Consider the following 17,686-nt stretch of genomic DNA (forward strand, 5'->3'; position numbering starts at 1 on the left):
GTAATTATAATGGCAATGTTGTAGAAGGATTGACTTAGTACGTTTATTTTATTTTTATTTTTAGAGGATGAAAAAAATACTTTTCAAATTTTATGGATTAAATTAAACCTTATTCAAAATTTTAGAGAATAAAAATATTTTTTCATCTCATAATTTTCTTTCTCTTTTTTACTCAGTAAGAATCATGAAAGCTTAAGAGGGTTCAGGTGGCTAAGGATTACGATGGTATTTTGTGCAATTGATATATGTATACTCTCATGGTGTACATGTCTCATAGAAAAGTAGAGTCTACATTGTTGGGTTAAAATGAATTGACCCATTGCAAATTAATTAATTACTCAAGTTAATTAATTAGTTAAATTACATGCAATAGCTTGGTAGCACAAACAAATCACCAAATAACTAAAAACAGTGGCAATTAAATTTGACACAGGTGATTTGTTTACGAATAGGGAAAATCATTGAGGCAAAACTCTACCAGGTGAAGTTAAGGTCACTACTCCCGAGAATCCACTATTATTAATCAAAAGTGGTTACAAGTATAAGGAATCTTACCAAACCCTTTAGCCTATTCCGAAATACCAACTTACAATTGAACTTTTACCTCAATACCTAATTGGACTTGTATTGTAGTGGTAATTTTTCCATTTAATGCATGAATCCCAGTATGTAATTAACCAATGGTGCACGGATCCAAGTACGTGACTAATTTCAACAACTTGAAGAGGTTGTTGGTTGCAAAATTTTTCAGTTCATCAAAAATGAAGATCAAGAAGCTCCTTGGTCACAAAACCATTGACGTAAAAACACAGTAGCTTATTCAGAGAAAATAATGAACTAGAGCACTTTTGCATATGGTCACTCAAAAGATCCGTGACGATTTTTTAAAATAATCTTTATATATATCTAGGGTTATGCAAAAAGAAACCCTATACAAATATTTCAGCATGGCCCAAAAATTAGATCTGGAAATTTTGATTTCTTAGATCTCGACAGATTCAACTTTTGTCGAGCTTTTATTGAGCTTTGTTCTTAAATCTCGATAGATATTGTTTTTGTCAAGGTATCTATTGAGTTTTAATGAACAACTCTTCTTCCCTTGTTTCTTGGTCAGATCTTCATGGCTTTATCTATCAAATCACTCGACTCTTAGGGGGCATTTGGTTCGCCATAATGTTACATTACACCATAATATTACATTAATGTAATCTCAATACAAGAATACAATATTACGTTGTTTAGGAAGATTATGAGATTAAGATGATGTGATATATTTTGTAATTTTAAATTATGGTAATATTAGAAAAAATAAAATAAACCAAAAAGTTTGATGTTATATCATTGTAATGTGCATCATATTAAAGATACATCACAGCAAACCAAACATCCCCTTAAGTCTTAAGTTAAGGGGATGTTAAATTATAGTTGTGCGGGTCGCAAATGAGGCCAATGGGCTCAACCCCACTTGGGCTCACAACTTATTTGTTTGTTGGGCTGAATTTCCTACTATGGGTAGTTCTACAACTAAGGACTCAATGAGATCACTTTTCTCCTTCTCGGCAACACAATCTTTCCTCCAACTCCTCTCGGACTCTCTATTTTTCTTAAATATTCTATGGCATATTCCTAGCTAGAACATATCACCTTTTTTTTTTTACGGATTGATTTTTTTTTTTTTTTTTTTAAAGAATAGTTTGAAACATACCATAAAATATTTTTACAACAATATTTTTATAACAAATTTTAAATGGTGAGTTATTATTAGTTCTTATTGTTGGGTTAAAAAAGCAATCTCATTGCTAAATTCAAATTTGAACTAACAACAATTAATTACCCATGATTTGTTGTGAAAATGTTGTTAAAATGTTGTTAAAATGTAGTGAAATTTGTTGTGAAAATGTTTTTTTTTTTTAAGAACCTATAGTGGCGTTTGACAGACGCCACTGTAGGCCTTTTTCTCTACATGCGCAAATTAAAAAATCCCAGAAAAAATGCCTATAGTGGCGTTTGACAAACGCCACTATAGATCCTACACTTACAAGGGTCTATAGTGGCGTTTGTCAAACGCCACTATAGGTCTATTATAATTATAAAAGAAATTAAACCCAGCCGAAAAAAAAAATTTAAAAAAAAGTAAAAAAAAAAAGTACCTATAGCAGCGTTTGTACCATGGGGAACGCCATTATAGGTCGGACCTATAGTGGCGTTTTTGAAAACGCTACTATAGGCCCTTAAAAACGCTGCTATAGAGTACCTATAGTAGCGTTTATATAAAACGCCATTATAGGACTTGCTAAACGCAGCTATAGGGTACCTATAGTGGCGTTTATATAAAACGCCACTATAGGGTACCTATAGTGGCGTTTTTGACAAACGCCGCTAAAAAAAACGCCACTATAGGCCAAGTTTTTTGTAGTGTGTAGAAGGATTGACTTAGTACGTTTATTTTATTTTTATTTTTAGAGGATGAAAAAAATACTTTTCAAATTTTATGGATTAAATTAAAACCTTATTCAAAATTTTAGAGAATAAAAATATTTTTTCATCTCATAATTTTCTTTCTCTTTTTTACTCAGTAAGAATCACGAAAGCTTAAGAGGGTTTAGGTGGCTAAGGGTTACAATGGTATTTTGCGCAATTGATATATGTATACTCTCATGGTGCACATGTCTCATAGAAAAGTAGAGTCTACATTGTTGGGTTAAAATGAATTGACCCATTGCAAATTAATTAATTACTCAAGTTAATTAATTAGTTAAATTACATGCAACAGCTTGGTAGCACAAACAAATCACCAAATAACTAAAAACAGTGGAAATTAAATTTGACACAGGTGATTTGTTTACGAATAGGGAAAATCATTGAGGCAAAACTCTACCAGGTGAAGTTAAGGTCACTACTCCCAAGAATCCACTATTATCAATCATAAGCGGTTACAAGTATAAGGAATCTTACCAAACCCTTTAGCCTATCCCGAAATACCAACTTATAGTTGGACTTTTACCTCAATACCTAATTGGACTTGTATTGTAGCGGTAATTTTTTCGTTTAATGCATGAATCCCAGTATGTAATTAACCAATGGTGCACGGATCCTAGTACGTGACTAATTTCAACAACTTGAAGAGGTTGTTGGTTGCAAAATTTTTCAGTTCATCAACAATGAAGATCAAGAAGCTCCTTGGTCACAAAACCATTGACGTAAAAACACAGTAGCTTATTCAGAGAAAATAATGAACTAGAGCACTTTTGCATACGGTCATTCAAAAGATCCGTGACGGTTTTTTAAAATAATCTTTATATATGTCTAGAGTTGTGCAAAAAGAAACCATATACAAATATTTCAGAATGGCCCAAAAATTAGATCTGGAAATTTTGATTTCTTAGTTCTCGACAGATTCAACTTCTGTGGAGCTTTTATTGAGCTTTGTTCTTAAATCTCGATAGATATTGTTTTTGTCAAGGTATCTATTGAGTTTTAATGAACAACTCTTCTTCCCTTGTTTCTTGGTTAGATCTTCATGGCTTTAACACTTGACTTGAATAACATGTTTTTTGAAGTTTTAAACCCAACCTAGATTTACCAAATTACAAGTAAAGTGCATTTTGTTAAAGGATTAACCAATTATATAAAATATGTCCCTAACATATATGTTATGAGGTGGATGCTATATATTTATATATATATATATTATATAATTATTAGCATAGAATAGGTGAGCATAGGTCTACTTATGATGCCATGTTGTTAAGGCTTTTCTTCTCCCAAGATCTTGATCTATCAAATCACTCGACTCTTAGGGGGCATTTGGTTCGCCATAATGTTACATTACACCATAATATTACATTAATGTAATCTCAATACAAGAATACAATATTACATTGTTTAGGAAGATGATGAGATTAAGATGATGTGATATATTTTGTAACTTTAAATTATGGTAATGTTAGAAAAAATAAAATAAACCAAAAACTTTGATGTTATATCATTGTAATGTGCATCATATTAAAGATACATCACAGCAAACTAAACATCCCCTTAAGTCTTAAGTTAAGGGGATGTTAAATTATGGTAATGTTAGAAAAAATAAAATAAACCAAAAACTTTGATGTTATATCATTGTAATGTGGATCATATTAAAGATACATCACAGCAAACCAAACATCCCCTTAAGTCTTAAGTTGCCAAGCCATGAACTAAAAAAACACACATAAGTTTGACATTTCGTAATTTTTGATAAATTATTTGTTAAGGTAAGATAACAAAATAAAAAAGTTGACTTATTTTGTAAAGCAATTTTTTTTTTTTTTTGGGGAAAGAAATTATACAAAAAGCAAAAAGATAAACACTAGTTGATTAATATGGCCAACCTGACACAACCCAGATATTAAAATTAAAAAAATAAAATAAATAAGCCTTGGGAACACAACAAATTAAAAATTACTAAGATAGTATATAGTTATCCATAAAAGGACAAGTATAAAAACACATTTTACCATTAATTTTGTCAGAAATCACACTTGTTAAGTATTAATTGGATTAACGTTTTAGATATATATAAATTATATAATCCAATTATAAGTTGAAACATGAGCAAGTTATGACAAAGTGTGGTTGTAGAAGAATTATTATAAAATGATGTTAATAATAGATATATGTGGAAGCAAGATATTGTTCTGAATAGTTATAAATCCAAGTATATCAATGATCAGCAATTCAGGGGGAAAAAAAAGGCCGAGACGAGAGAGGTGACATCTTGGACCCTTACAAGTTACAAATGCAATGCCTTGTGCTTTTAAAGTCAGGCCCACTCCTTGAAAGTGAGCAAGAGCTTATAAAAAACTGAAACGTCAAACGATCTTTTCATCCCAACGTTGTGGTTTTCAAGAGAAGCCACGACTCACTCAGGTACCCTATTTGCGAACAAATTCTCCAGAAATCTTCGTTCCATTTGCGTATTTCTCTAACAAATTTTATCCTTCACCTGAACCAAATCTGTACAACGTCTCTGTCAAACTTTCCCAAAATCAAATGGGCATAAAATCAATTATAAAATTTAAAAAAAAAAAAAAAAAGCCTTGGGAACGCAACAAATTGAAAATTACTAAGATAGTATATAGTTATCCATAAAAGGAAAAGTATAAAAACACATTTTACCATTAATTTTGTCATAAATCGCACTTGTTAAGTATTAATTGGATTAACGTTTTAGATATATATAAATTATATAATCCAATTATAAGTTGAAACATGAGCAAGTTATGACAAAGTGTGGTTGTTGAAGAATTATTATAAAATGATGTTAATAATAGATATATGTGGAAGCAAGATATTGTTCTGAATAGTTATAAATCCAAGTATATCAATGATCAGCAATTCAGGGGGAAAAAAAAAGGCCGAGACGAGAGAGGTGATATCTTGGACCCTTACAAGTTACAAATGCAATGCCTTGTGCTTTTAAAGTCAGGCCCACTCCTTGAAAGTGAGCAAGAGCTTATAAAAAACTGAAACGTCAAACGATCTTTTCATCCCAACGTTGTGGTTTTCAAGAGAAGCCACGACTCACTCAGGTACCCCATTTGCGAACAAATTCTCCAGAAATCTTCGTTCCATTTGCGTATTTCTCTAACAAATTTTATCCTTCACCTGAACCAAATCTGTACAACGTCTCTGTCAAACTTTCCCAAAATCAAATGGGCATAAAATCAATTCCAAAACGCCAGAAACTCTATCCAAAAAGAGACGCAGTGATCGATAGGTTCAGTGATCTATCCAACTCTCTTCTCTGTCACATCCTTTCGTTCCTTACAACCAAAGAGGCTGTAGCAACAAGCATTCTGTCGAGGAGGTGGAAGACCCTTTGGACTCTCGTCCCAAAACTCGACCTCGACACTGATAACATGCACCTGTCTTTGGATAAAATAGGCAAGTGCAACGAACCTATCAATATCAGCTCTACAGATGTTCTGTCCAGAGTCTTGGCTTTGCACATCGCACCCTTCATCCGAAGCTTTCGCCTCAGGTGCAACTCAGATTGTCCTCCTTTCCATTTTGACACATGGATTCGCACCGCCATAGCACGTAACGTTGAAGAACTCAAGCTGCTAATTTTTTATTCGTATGGGATACACATGGGCTTACCTTGCAGCATTTTCTATTGCCAAACATTAGTGGCTCTGGAATTAAGTGGTGGAATTGATCTTGATCCTCCTTCGTCCTTTCAGTTACCGAACCTGAAAATTCTGCGGCTCTTAGAAATTTATTATTGCAAAGACTCTTCCTGTTTTTCCAGGCTCCTCTCTGGCTGTCCAGTACTCGAAGATTTGTCATTTGAAAGAGATGGTTATGATTGTTTGTACCACTTTGAAATATCTGTTCCTACACTGAAATGTTTACATATCGCGTTTAGACCATACAGGTTCGATCTTAATGATTACACGATTGAGATAAAGGCCCCAGCTCTTGAATACTTCAAATTTGAAGGTGATCTGGGCCACATCGTTTTGCTCGAAAAACTAGACAACTTGTTTGAAGCAGATGTCTATATTTGCTCATTTGATGAGTCTGATTCTTTGGAAGAGAGTCAAAAAAGATGCTATGGAGATAGGGTTTTCAAGCTTCTTCGAGCACTAACTACCGCAAAATTCCTTTTATTATTTCCCGGTGTCACGGAGGTAAGATGCCTTTCTGTTTTATCATTTATTTTGTTCTTTTTTGAGGATGAATATTGCTTGAACTATAACAATGTGCTCCTGTTTAATTGGTTTCTTCTCCTTCTAAAATAATGGGATAAAAAGTGAGATTATAGTTTTAACACCCACTAGGTGCAACTGTAACTTGATAAATAAATAAATAAATAAAATCTAATAAAGTCTCACTTTCATGCTAATTGATACAAATTTCTAGTACAACTTTTTTTTTGTTGTTGTTGTTGTGATTATATTCTTGCCATGCAGTGCTTCGGCTTTGGTACTATATATCCATCCAAGTTCCTAAATTTAGTCCAATTGGACTTCAAACTTAACCCTTCAAACTGGCATGTGCTACAAGCCTTGCTCCTAGTGGCTCCTAATTTAGAAGTTCTTGTTGTTGATAAGGTAATTTAAAATTAAATAATATTTTTAGTTGATCTACACTTAACTTAATTACACTTATAGTCTACTGAGTCTTTTGTCCTCCAGTGTTATTATAAGAGTAAAGACAAGTTATGCTGGATGGAGCCACCGGATGATCCTGGTTATCTATCATCAAACCTTACAAGTTTTAATTTTAGAGGATTTAAAGGATTAAAACTTGAAGTGGAATTTGTAAAATATATTCTAAAGGAGGCAAGGATCTTAAAAACAATGACAATCAATGTTTCTAGTGGAGAATTGAAGGAAAGTGTTGTCGAGAAACTATCAAAGCTCCCAAGGCTGTCTAGAACATGTCTAGTTACAGTTGAATGAGGTATGTTTCTTTAAGAGTATTGAATCCCTTTTTCTCTTTGAACTAATTTTCAACGGGTAATTAGCAACTAATTTCGAGGGATGTCACAAATGTTTTATGTTTATAGGCCTCTACTGGAGGTAAAGGTAATACGTTTTTACTCTTTTCTGGTTGTTAATTACTCTTTCATGTTTTGCGACCTATAAACTATTTGATGTAGAGAGAGATAGAATGGATCAATTATCCAATGTTCTCTAATGTCCTTTCGATAGGAATTGTTTCTTGCAACAACAAATGTGAAAAACATCCATTTGAGTCTTTGACTTTCACAAGATAATTTTTGTTTGTTTTTTTATTAGGCTGGAAGTAAAGCTTTTGAAATCTCTTGATATGCCTGATTATAAGATTATTTTTGCTCACCCCATGGTTGCTTGATTGGGATAGCTGAAATGATAATAAAAAAAAAAAATTTGAATGCCTCTCTTGAAAGTGTGACCTCAAAAGTAAGCTATATGTTGGAAGAAAGGCATAAAATGTTTTATATACTCTTTAGATTTTTTTATTTTATTTTTTATTAATTTTTTTTATCAAATCATCTTCACCGGTATATAAAAGGAACCCAATGGTGTCACTTTGGCATAGCAGTTCAGTGATTTGGCAAGATGCTTCTTTTAACATGGTACCTCTATTACTAGTCTTGTCTGTGTGTCCAACTTTAGTTGCCGTTGTAACGTACGAACAAACTGAAGTAACCATAGGGGAGAAATATAGTAAGATCCTCTTCTTGGTGTAGATGAAATGATAAAGTAAAGATCCCAAAAGCAGAGGTGTCTTTTGGATCTTTTGCCTTATTACTGTTTTTGTTGATCAAATAGTTGTACACCCTTTTTTTCTTGATTCCTGGGGGGGAAAGTTTCTGGTAGTCCATGTTTTATATTATCAATTCATGTTTATAGATGGTATTTTTAGTCTAAAGATATGACCCAGTTTTAGGCTGTACAAACACTCGTGTCTGCAATGAATTTAGCTTTTGATTGCAAATTAAGTTTCTTAATGTGAAATGTTTCCATATTTAATTGTGTACTTGTTGCAGATGTAAAAGTGATTTACATTCCAACCATTGGGCAAAGAAATTCTTTCGGGCAATCAGATACCTTATGGTTGCTAGAAAAACATGGATTTTCATCATGCATGTTCAGTTCCGAAACAGTTTTAAACAAATTACTGAAAGAATTGTCGTACTTACTAGAAATACTGAGTATATGACAATGATGTTCACTGTTGGAATATATTGAAAACATACTGATGAATAACAATTCGAAATAAAACCGGTAATCAGTAGCCAACGATGGAACTCTGGTAGATGAGGAAACAATATAATTTATTTACAGCGTTAGGATTGGTGGAGGCATTTTGCTAAAATGCTAAATTTACCATCAAAATATAGCAAAAGTCAATTACATCAGTAGAGCTAAAGGCATAGTTTTTTGCTGCTGAGCTACAGTACACAGCTATCTTTGCTTGTGAACTGTAGCTCAAATGTTAAAAAAAAAAACAATATTTTATTATGTCACCATTGTAACTCAGATTATTTATTGTAGTGATTATTTTTTATTATAGTGAATATATTATTTTATTGTATTGAATGTTAAATTTTTTACACCTCCAATACAGATGCTCTAATAGTCACGTTTTAAGTCAACAATTATATTCACGGTTTAAGTCAACAATTATATTGGCATAGCCATCTCTGACTGTTTTGAATGTAGCACAAGGGCGGGTTAATTCTATAGTTAGACCTTATTTGGTGCTCAACTACAATAGCATAAGAGATATGCAACATAAGTATTTCCATTTTGTATTTCTCTTAATTGGCCTAGTGCAATTGGTGTTTCCTTCCTGATTATGAAAATTTTGGAGCTCTCTCTCTCTCTTTCTAAAGAAGAAATTGATGAAGACAAAAAGGTTAATTCATATTGTGGTGGTTTGTTCTCAACAACCTTGGGTTTTTGGGCCTAGACCCCCTAATTTACTTGTATTCTAGATTGGACTTATCCCACAATAAAAGGTCCAAGATAGGGCTGGCCCTTCTACTAGGCCTATTAGGCCATTGCCTAAGGCCCCCAAGTGGAAGGGGCCTTCCAAAATTTTGGAAAAGAAGGGATAGTAGGAAAAAAAAAAGTTTAAGATGAAATTCAAAAAATCTGACATATCCTTGTGACCAAAGAACAAAAAATCTGTTATATCCTGATAAACATTGGTACCCAAAAAATTCATTGGTCTAAACAAAATCAATTGTCTCAAAAATAACATCATTAACCTCTAGACAAATTAAAATTCAACTAGATAAAATACAAATCTGGTCTAAAAAATTAATCACAAAATAATTACAAATCAAAAATATCAAATTTCTAAAATTTGGGAAATTATTGTGCACTCCCAGAGTACCATAAATGCATACTCCTTTCTCCCATATGAATGATGGGTCACATTAATTAAATTTATGGTAGAACTCACCGTTCATGTGAGAGGGAGAGTACGTATTTATAATACTCTGGGAGTACCAAATAATGTTCCCTAAAATTTACTCATATTACTGTTTCTCTCTCTCACTTTTACTCTCTGCCTCTCTATCTCAGCTCTTGCTCTCCGCCTCTCTCATTCTTTCTTTCATTCTTTCTCTCCACTAGTCTTACTCTTAAATCCTTCTGTTGCTGGCTCAGGCTTCCTCCGATCTGATCACGTCTGAGACTCAAATATTCTCTTAGGTATAGCTTTATTCTTTCTCTGAGTTTCTCTTTCTTATTTGATTTTTCCTGCTGCATTCTGCAGATGCCATGTTTTTACTGTGGGTGGAGTCTGAGAAATTATAAGGTCCTCATGGTGGACAAGTGGCGTGGTCCACCATTCCACTAAAATACTTTCACCTGTTTAAAATTGGTCAGTCAGAATTTTTTTTAAAAATAGAAACTGATTACTGACTCAGCAATTTTAAACAAGTGGGAGTCTTTTAGTAGAATGGTGGACGAGTGACGTGGTCCACCATGAGGATGGTATAATTTCTCGTGGAGTCTTGTCTAATAAGACTTCTAGCTTGGGCCATGGGCTTACTTGAGTTCTAGCTGGGGCTGCTGGGCCTTGAAGTTTTAGTTTTAAAATCTTGCGGTTTTTTTTTTTTTATTTTTTTATTTTTTTTTATTTTTGGGTTATATGTAATAGGATCTATTTTGTTTTTTTGTGGGTGAGTTATACACTTGTACTTCTGGCTGGCTTTGGATTTTTTTTAAAATTTTAATTTTAATCTTGCATTTTTTTATATATGTATTTTTTTTTATATAGGTAATATAATGAATATGTATATATGTATTTATGTATGCAGGTTGAGATTGCTAGATACTTATTATTGTTCAGTGAAATTACAATAATACTTTTTATATACATCAGGTTATATTGCTCTACACTTGAAAGTTATTTTTTATTCCAATCATTATAAATATATTTGTTCAGAAATGTCTACTAGAAAATATGCATTTGGATATGAAAAAAAAAAAAAAATCTTGAATCTTTTCTCAAACATGATGTTTATTATGATATTGATGGTTTAGATATATTTTTAGAATTAAAATTTTTAAAAGAAATTTTACAAATAAAAGATTATACTCCAATTGATAAACTATATTATATAAAAAAGGTTAGATTCATTTCCAAATACATGCATTGCTTATCGAATTTTACTAACAATACCTGTTACAATTGCTTTTATAGAAAGAAGTTTTTCAAAATTAAAATTAATAAAATCATATCTAAGATCTACAATGTTCCAATAAAGATTAAGTAGATTAGCTATATTATCGATTGAAAATGAGATGTTAGAAGAACTTGAATACAAAAATTTAATTAGTCAATTTGCATCTCAAAAGGCAAGAAAAATAGATTTTAAATGAAATATATTATAATATAAAAATATTAAATAAATATTAATTTAATTAATACATAATTATAAAAAGACCCCATTTTAGTTCTCACTTAAGGCCCTAAAGTGTCTAAGCCGGTCTTGGTCCAAGAAATGGCTCTCAAGGTTACTAAGGGAATTAGACTGTTATTTTGGCCATAAACTTTCTTGATCTTGGCTTAATCAAGATGATGACCATACAACCGAGCTCTTCCCTAGAAATCCAAACAGGATTTCTTAATTCCCGATTGATGAGGCGTATATAACTTCGATAATGCTAATGGGAGGTCGCATTGTCCTCCCTTGGCTTCCTGGCGCATGTCCTGTTCTACCCCCTTCTTGGTCGACTGCATACTCCCTCAGATGCCCCACTTTGACTAATTGTTCTAAGTAATCCTTGAATGTCCTGCACTGCTCGGTGGTATGCCCTTTATCCCAATGATAGGTGCAATACAGATTCTGATTTCTTCTGGTTGGATCTTTGCCCATTTTACTAGGCCAGCGGAAATAAGGCTTGTGCTTAATCTTCTCTAAGATCTTGTGCACAAACTCCTTAAAAACTACGTTCACCCCTTCTACTCAGCTAACAATGTTTTGCCCCCCAACCTCTCTTCTGGGCCTTTGTTAAAAGCCCCTAGTTTGGTGTTCCTTCTGGTATTGAAATGCAGTAGGGGCCTTCCCTTTATTTGTAACCTATCGTCTTTAAGTTTCTTGTGTTCCTCTATTCACCTCATCAACTAGTGCATGTTCTCGGGTGGCTTCATAGTCAGGGAGTCCTTTAGCTCGAACTCATAAGAAAACCCCAGTTTAAAAGTGCTTGCAGCCACCTGTTCATTACCTTCTCTAATCTCATTATACAACTTCCATTATCTGGTCGTGTAGGACCAGAGAGTCTCCTCACTCCCTATCTTCATGGATAGCAGGGCATCAATGGGCTGTGGGACTCGGCTACAGGTCATAAAGCAAGCCCTAAATGCCTGGATTAACTCCCTGAAGTTGTGGACAGAGCCCTTCTATAAACCATTGAACCATCTCATCACCGTGGGACCAAGACTAGAAGGGAACACCTTGCATAGAAGCCTATCATTTTGAGAATAAAGAGCCATAAGTTGGGTGAAATGACTTACGTGCTTTACCGGGTTTGTCTTGCTATTGTAATAGGTGAACGACGGGTGAGTAAAGTGTTTTGGCATCTCGGTACACTCTATTTCCTCAAAAAAAGGTGATCGGGCTATCCTCTTGAGTGCTCGACTCATAGCATCCATAGCGGCGTTTGGACACTCATCCCTTACTCTCCTCAGTGGCATTGATCTTCTATCTTTGGATTCATTTTGCTTGTCCCTTGACAGCCGAGAATGATCCTAGTGAGATGATCTCCCTATATGCCCATTTATCGAGTTGTGATCACGGGATGACCTCTTAGGGGTCCTCGCCCCTCATCTCTAACTCTAACTGCCTAATCTGTCTTCGTAGGCTCTCAATCTCACAGTCTCGGTCACTTTGGTGTAAACCCTCGAGCACATAGAAATAGTTCTTTCTCCCCTGGATGACGTTGCATGTAAGTCCAATTGAGTCTCATGCCCATCTCAGCCACAGTACCCTCTTCTTTGCTTATACTTCATCGACCTAAGGGCCCGGGATGAGCTTTTAGAATGATTCCCACCAGACCCCACTGACTCTTCACCTAGATGTTGCCTTTCCATCTAGTACCTGCCTCCACCACCTCTAAACCTTCAGCTTAGTAGGAAATTCCCATAGACGGCCAATTGTTGTGGTCCATTCCCAACAACCTTGGACTTTTGGTCCTAGACTCCCATTTTACTTGTACTCTGAGTTGGGCTTATTCCACAATAAGAGATCCAAGAAATGGCTCTCAAGGTTACTGGGACAGTTAGATTGTTATTTTGGCCCTAAACTCTTTTGATCCTAGCTTAGCCGAGCCCTCCCCGAGAAATCCAAACAGGAATTCTTAATTCCCGAGATGTAATTTTCCTTACTACTCTCGTGTTTCACTTCCCAAAATTTTCCAACCCCGTCTTCCTTCCTCTCTTCCTCTATTTATGCCCTCTACTTAATGGATTTGTTATGATGAGAGGATATTCCCCACATCAGTGGGCCCCTTCGTATCATATCTCTGAACAAAAGGGGCCCACCTTCTATTGCTAACATGACCTCTTAGTAACTTGTGCTTGACGCCGGTTATTGTTTGACGGGTGGATTTCCCCAAGGCATTATCCCTCGTTCGCAGCATATCTTAGGGGGTACTTAGTTCATATGCTTGGCCAGGCCTATCTAAACTCGGCTAAGTGGGCTGAGATGGGCCAAGATGATTCGGTGAGCGAGCTTGCAATTTGGAGCCGGCCTAATCTTCTCAGTCCACACACATATAAAGAAATGTGTTTCGATCCCTCTACTCTTTGGATTCTTGACAAGAAAGCTACAAATAATACTTCATTACCTTCAAATGAATTCTGTTAATTGTTTATTTAAACCTTCAATTTAAAGGATCTTAAGATTGGATATTGTTGAGGTCTTTCCATTTTGTTAATATCCACGTGGCAACTTTTAATTTATTCCCTAATGACAACTAGGAAGTCACATCATCACGTTACACAAATTTGACTTAAAACATGTTCTAACTCTAGTCAATGGTGTATACTATTTTTTCACAACTATTCTTTTTTCGCAAAACTGCAATATACATCGCCTATTTTGCCCAAAAAATCATCTTAGTCCTTTAAATTTGAAGTTGGTCATTTTTGTATAGTAACTTTATGTCTATTTTTACCCAAAATCATCTTAGTCATTTATGGGCTAAGGGACTAAAATGAATTTTTATGATCACTTCAAAGTTAAAGAACTTAAATAATTTCTAGGCATATTAACCAAATTAAAATGAACAACTTCAAACTTAAAGAACTAATGATTTTTGGGTAAATTTATGAGACTAAAATAATTTTTCAGCAAAATTAGTGGGTGTAAATTACATTTTTGTCTTTAAATTTTAGAACTTGAGATAAAGGGACTTGAGGAATATGAAATACAATATATAAATTACTTGATATAAATTTGGACAAATAAAGTTGTGGGGACCCGAGGACCGAGGAAGACTAAGAATGCTATGACCATTATTCATTCATTAGGTGAAAGCACCTTAAACCCGAGGAGTGGGTTTGCCCGCGAAGAAGGTGGGAAGGGATGAAATATCTCCTGGAAGCCCGAAAGGAGAAAATGGCATTCAAGGAGAAGGTTAAGGTATTTGAAAGAAGTTTCCTGTGAAAGCCTACCTACTACCTCCGCATTAAATGACTGGCAACGGCTTTATCAGCTGCATTGATGAGGAAATGACACCTGAACAGTGGATTCATAGCTAAGCAGCCCCTTCTACCACCTTCAATAGGAGTTTAATAGGACAAGTGTCCTAAGAAGAACCTAGAAGGATACAGATGGAGGACTAAGATGCAAGAAGCATAAGAGTATATAAAGGAAGAGAACTTCCAAATGAAGGGACCAGGGAAAAAAGATCAAGGAAAAGAGATTAGAACAAGAACAGTAGGGAGAAAGAGAAAAAGGAGAGTGCATATCCTTGTGTAAGAATTTGTCTTCGGGCTGGCCTAAGGAAAGCATTAATACTACTTGATTTTCGCTTCTAACTCATTCCTTCTTACTTGAATCTTTGGACTTGAACCCGGACTTGTTTTTCCCACTCTCTTTTTAAATTCTATCTATTTAGGCAAAATTTGGTGGTACATGCCTCACTATTCTAAATGGGTTCAGGCTCCAAACTTTTGAGTCCCTACAATTGGCGTCGTTTGTGGGAAAAAAGGTTTTGTTTGAGGTCCGTTTTAGCAAGTCATGGCTAACCTAGAATAGGGAAGAATCTATTGGCTCATAGATGGAAAACCACTTCGTTAATCTGGAGCGAAGGAGAGATAGAGAACATCATTATACACCTAGTGTTATGGTAGAGTCACAACATATGGAACATATCGAAAGGAGTCATTCGAGGATTGGGAGCCATGTTTCACATGAACAGGAAACACGAGAACTGAAGCTCAAGATAGATCACCTGCGTAAGAAGCTGCGGTGGAGGGAACGTGATAGAAGAAATTCATCGCCCCCATCATAGGAATGATGCGATGAGTAAGGCTTCCCCATCGCTTTTCGCAACCGATGTTCACCATCTATAATGGAAGGTTCGATCCAATAGAACATGTGAGCCACTTCAACCAGAGAATGGCTGTTCATTCTAGCAATGAAGCCCTCGTGTGCAAAGTGTTCCCTTCCAGCCTCGGGCCTGTGGCTATGCGGTGGTTTGATGCATTGGAGGAGGGGTCAATAAGGTCCTTTGAGGAGTTGACACAAGCATTTGGCACTAGATTTGTAACGTATAGCAGAGTTCCTAAACTTTTAGACTCTTTGTTGTCTATGGCGATTAAGGAAGGTGAAACTCTTAAGACCTACTTAATCGATATTGGGAAATATTCAACAAAATAGATGGGGATTTGAAGGATGTGGTAGTAAGAACTTTTAAAGTGGGGCTTCCAATGGAGCACGAGTTGAGGAGGTTATTGATGATGAAGCTTGCTTGTAATATGCGCTAACTTATGGATTGCATTGACAAGTATAAGCGGGTAGAGGATGATCAGACCCAAGGAAAAGGCAAAGCAAAAGCTTTCCCTAAAAGAAGGGATCCTTGGGTAGGAGGATATCACAATAACCGGCCTAGGAGAGATTTTCCCAATCAGGCACCAGCAACAGGTGCTCAAATGGTCAATTCACTGTTTAAGGAGCCAATTTATCGAATATTGGAAAAGATAAAGAATGAGCCATATTTCAAATGGCCCAATAAGATGGGTGGAGACCCATTCAAGAGAAATCAAAGCCTTTACTATCATTATTATCAGGAAAAAATACATACAATTGAAGATTGTAGGACTTTGCGTGATCATCTGGGTCAGCAATTCTTGCACTAGCTTGCGGGGCAATTCGAGCAATCCAAAGCTGGGTATCAAAGGGATGGAGCTCCTCGGCTAGCCCTGGGCATAATTAATGTCATTTTCGCTAAGCCTAGGGGCGATGCTGGAACCTACTCGGGAGTTATATTTGTGGTTTCAGGTCCTGACTTGGAGGATAGGGGTCAGGCTTTTAAGAAGGCTAAGGTGGTGGCTATGCCTACTTTGGGTTTCTCAGAAGAAGATAAGGAGGGAACATTCTAGCCACACGATGATGCCTTAGTGGTAACCCTTCAGATCGGTGGATATGATGTAAAGAGGGTCCTTGTGGATCAAGGGAGTAGAGCAGAGATTATGTACTCGGATCTATATAAAGGATTAAATCTTAAGCCTGAAGATTTGGAGAAATATGATTCACCGTTGGTGGGCTTCGATGGGAGAATGGTAATCCCCCGTGGGATGATCAAGTTACCTGTGTAGGCTGGGGACGAAGAGGTGCAAGTTAATTTCATTATGGTTGAAGCCTATTCCCCTTACACGGCTATTCTAGCTAAACCGTGGCTTCACGCTATAGGGGCAGTATCATTAACCTTACATTTGAAAGTTAAGTATCCCATGCAAGGACGAGTAGGGGAATTATTTGGAAGTTAAGCAATGGGTAGGCAATGTTTGGTGGCGGCCATTACATAACCTTCCACAGATCAAGTTTTGGTGGAAGAACAGATCCCATAGCAACTACACGGTCTCGATTGAACTTGGGACCGGATCACAAAGGGTATTGTCTGAGGAGTTGGAAAGGGTTTTGATCGATCAGGACGAGGAGAAATACATTCAAGTAGGGGCTTAGTTACCACTTCTAGAGAAAACAGCATTGGTGAGGTTTTTGGAAGACAACATTGATGTGTTGGCCTGGAGTACTTATGATGTACTTGGGATTGATCTCGAGTTTATATGTCATCGGTTGAATTTGAATTCAAGCGCAGTACCACGAAGACAACCACCTCAGCGGTCCTCAAAAGAGCACGTTGAGGCAGTTAGGTTGGAGGTAAACAAACTTAAACAGGCAGGAGCAATCAAGGAAATCTTTTATCTTGAATGGTTGGCCAATAATATGGTAGTAAAGAAAAAAAAAAGGAAATGGCAGGTGTCTGTAGATTTCATGAATTTGAATAAGGTCTGTCCAAAGGATCCTTTCCTTGTTCCTAGGATTGATCAGTTAGTGGATGCAACGGTTGGACATCCTCGGATGAGTTTTTTGGATGCTTTCTAGGGGTATCATCAGATATCTTTAGCCCTATCTGACCAAGAGAATACTGCTTTCCAACTCCTACTGGCAATTATCATTACCGGT

The 17,686-nt window shown here is 35.7% G+C and overlaps 1 protein-coding gene across 1 annotated transcript; it reads left to right on the top strand.

Moving 5' to 3' along the window:
* The first annotated feature begins 5,560 nt into the window (after positions 1–5,560).
* On the top strand, positions 5,561–16,599 carry LOC112018433 (F-box protein At4g09920). The gene is made up of 3 exons (XM_065761612.1): positions 5,561–6,674; positions 6,957–7,097; positions 16,357–16,599. The coding sequence occupies exons 1-3, from the start codon at positions 5,694–5,696 to the stop codon at positions 16,597–16,599; spliced, it is 1,365 nt and encodes a 454-aa protein (XP_065617684.1). The 5' UTR covers positions 5,561–5,693.
* Positions 16,600–17,686: the final 1,087 nt, after the last annotated feature.

The sequence above is a fragment of the Quercus suber genome, unplaced genomic scaffold (genome assembly GCF_002906115.3).
Source record: "Quercus suber isolate HL8 unplaced genomic scaffold, Cork oak 2.0 scaffold_422, whole genome shotgun sequence".
Lineage (NCBI taxonomy): Eukaryota > Viridiplantae > Streptophyta > Magnoliopsida > Fagales > Fagaceae > Quercus > Quercus suber.

Bases quoted from the DNA above. Each gene is read 5' to 3' on its own strand.
- LOC112018433 (XM_065761612.1), top strand. From the start codon at position 5,694: ATGGGCATAAAATCAATTCCAAAACGCCAGAAACTCTATCCAAAAAGA. The intron at 6,675-6,956 runs GTAAGATGCCTT...CTTGCCATGCAG, and splicing joins TATTTCCCGGTGTCACGGAG to TGCTTCGGCTTTGGTACTAT. The intron at 7,098-16,356 runs GTAATTTAAAAT...TTCTTGCACTAG, and splicing joins AAGTTCTTGTTGTTGATAAG to CTTGCGGGGCAATTCGAGCA.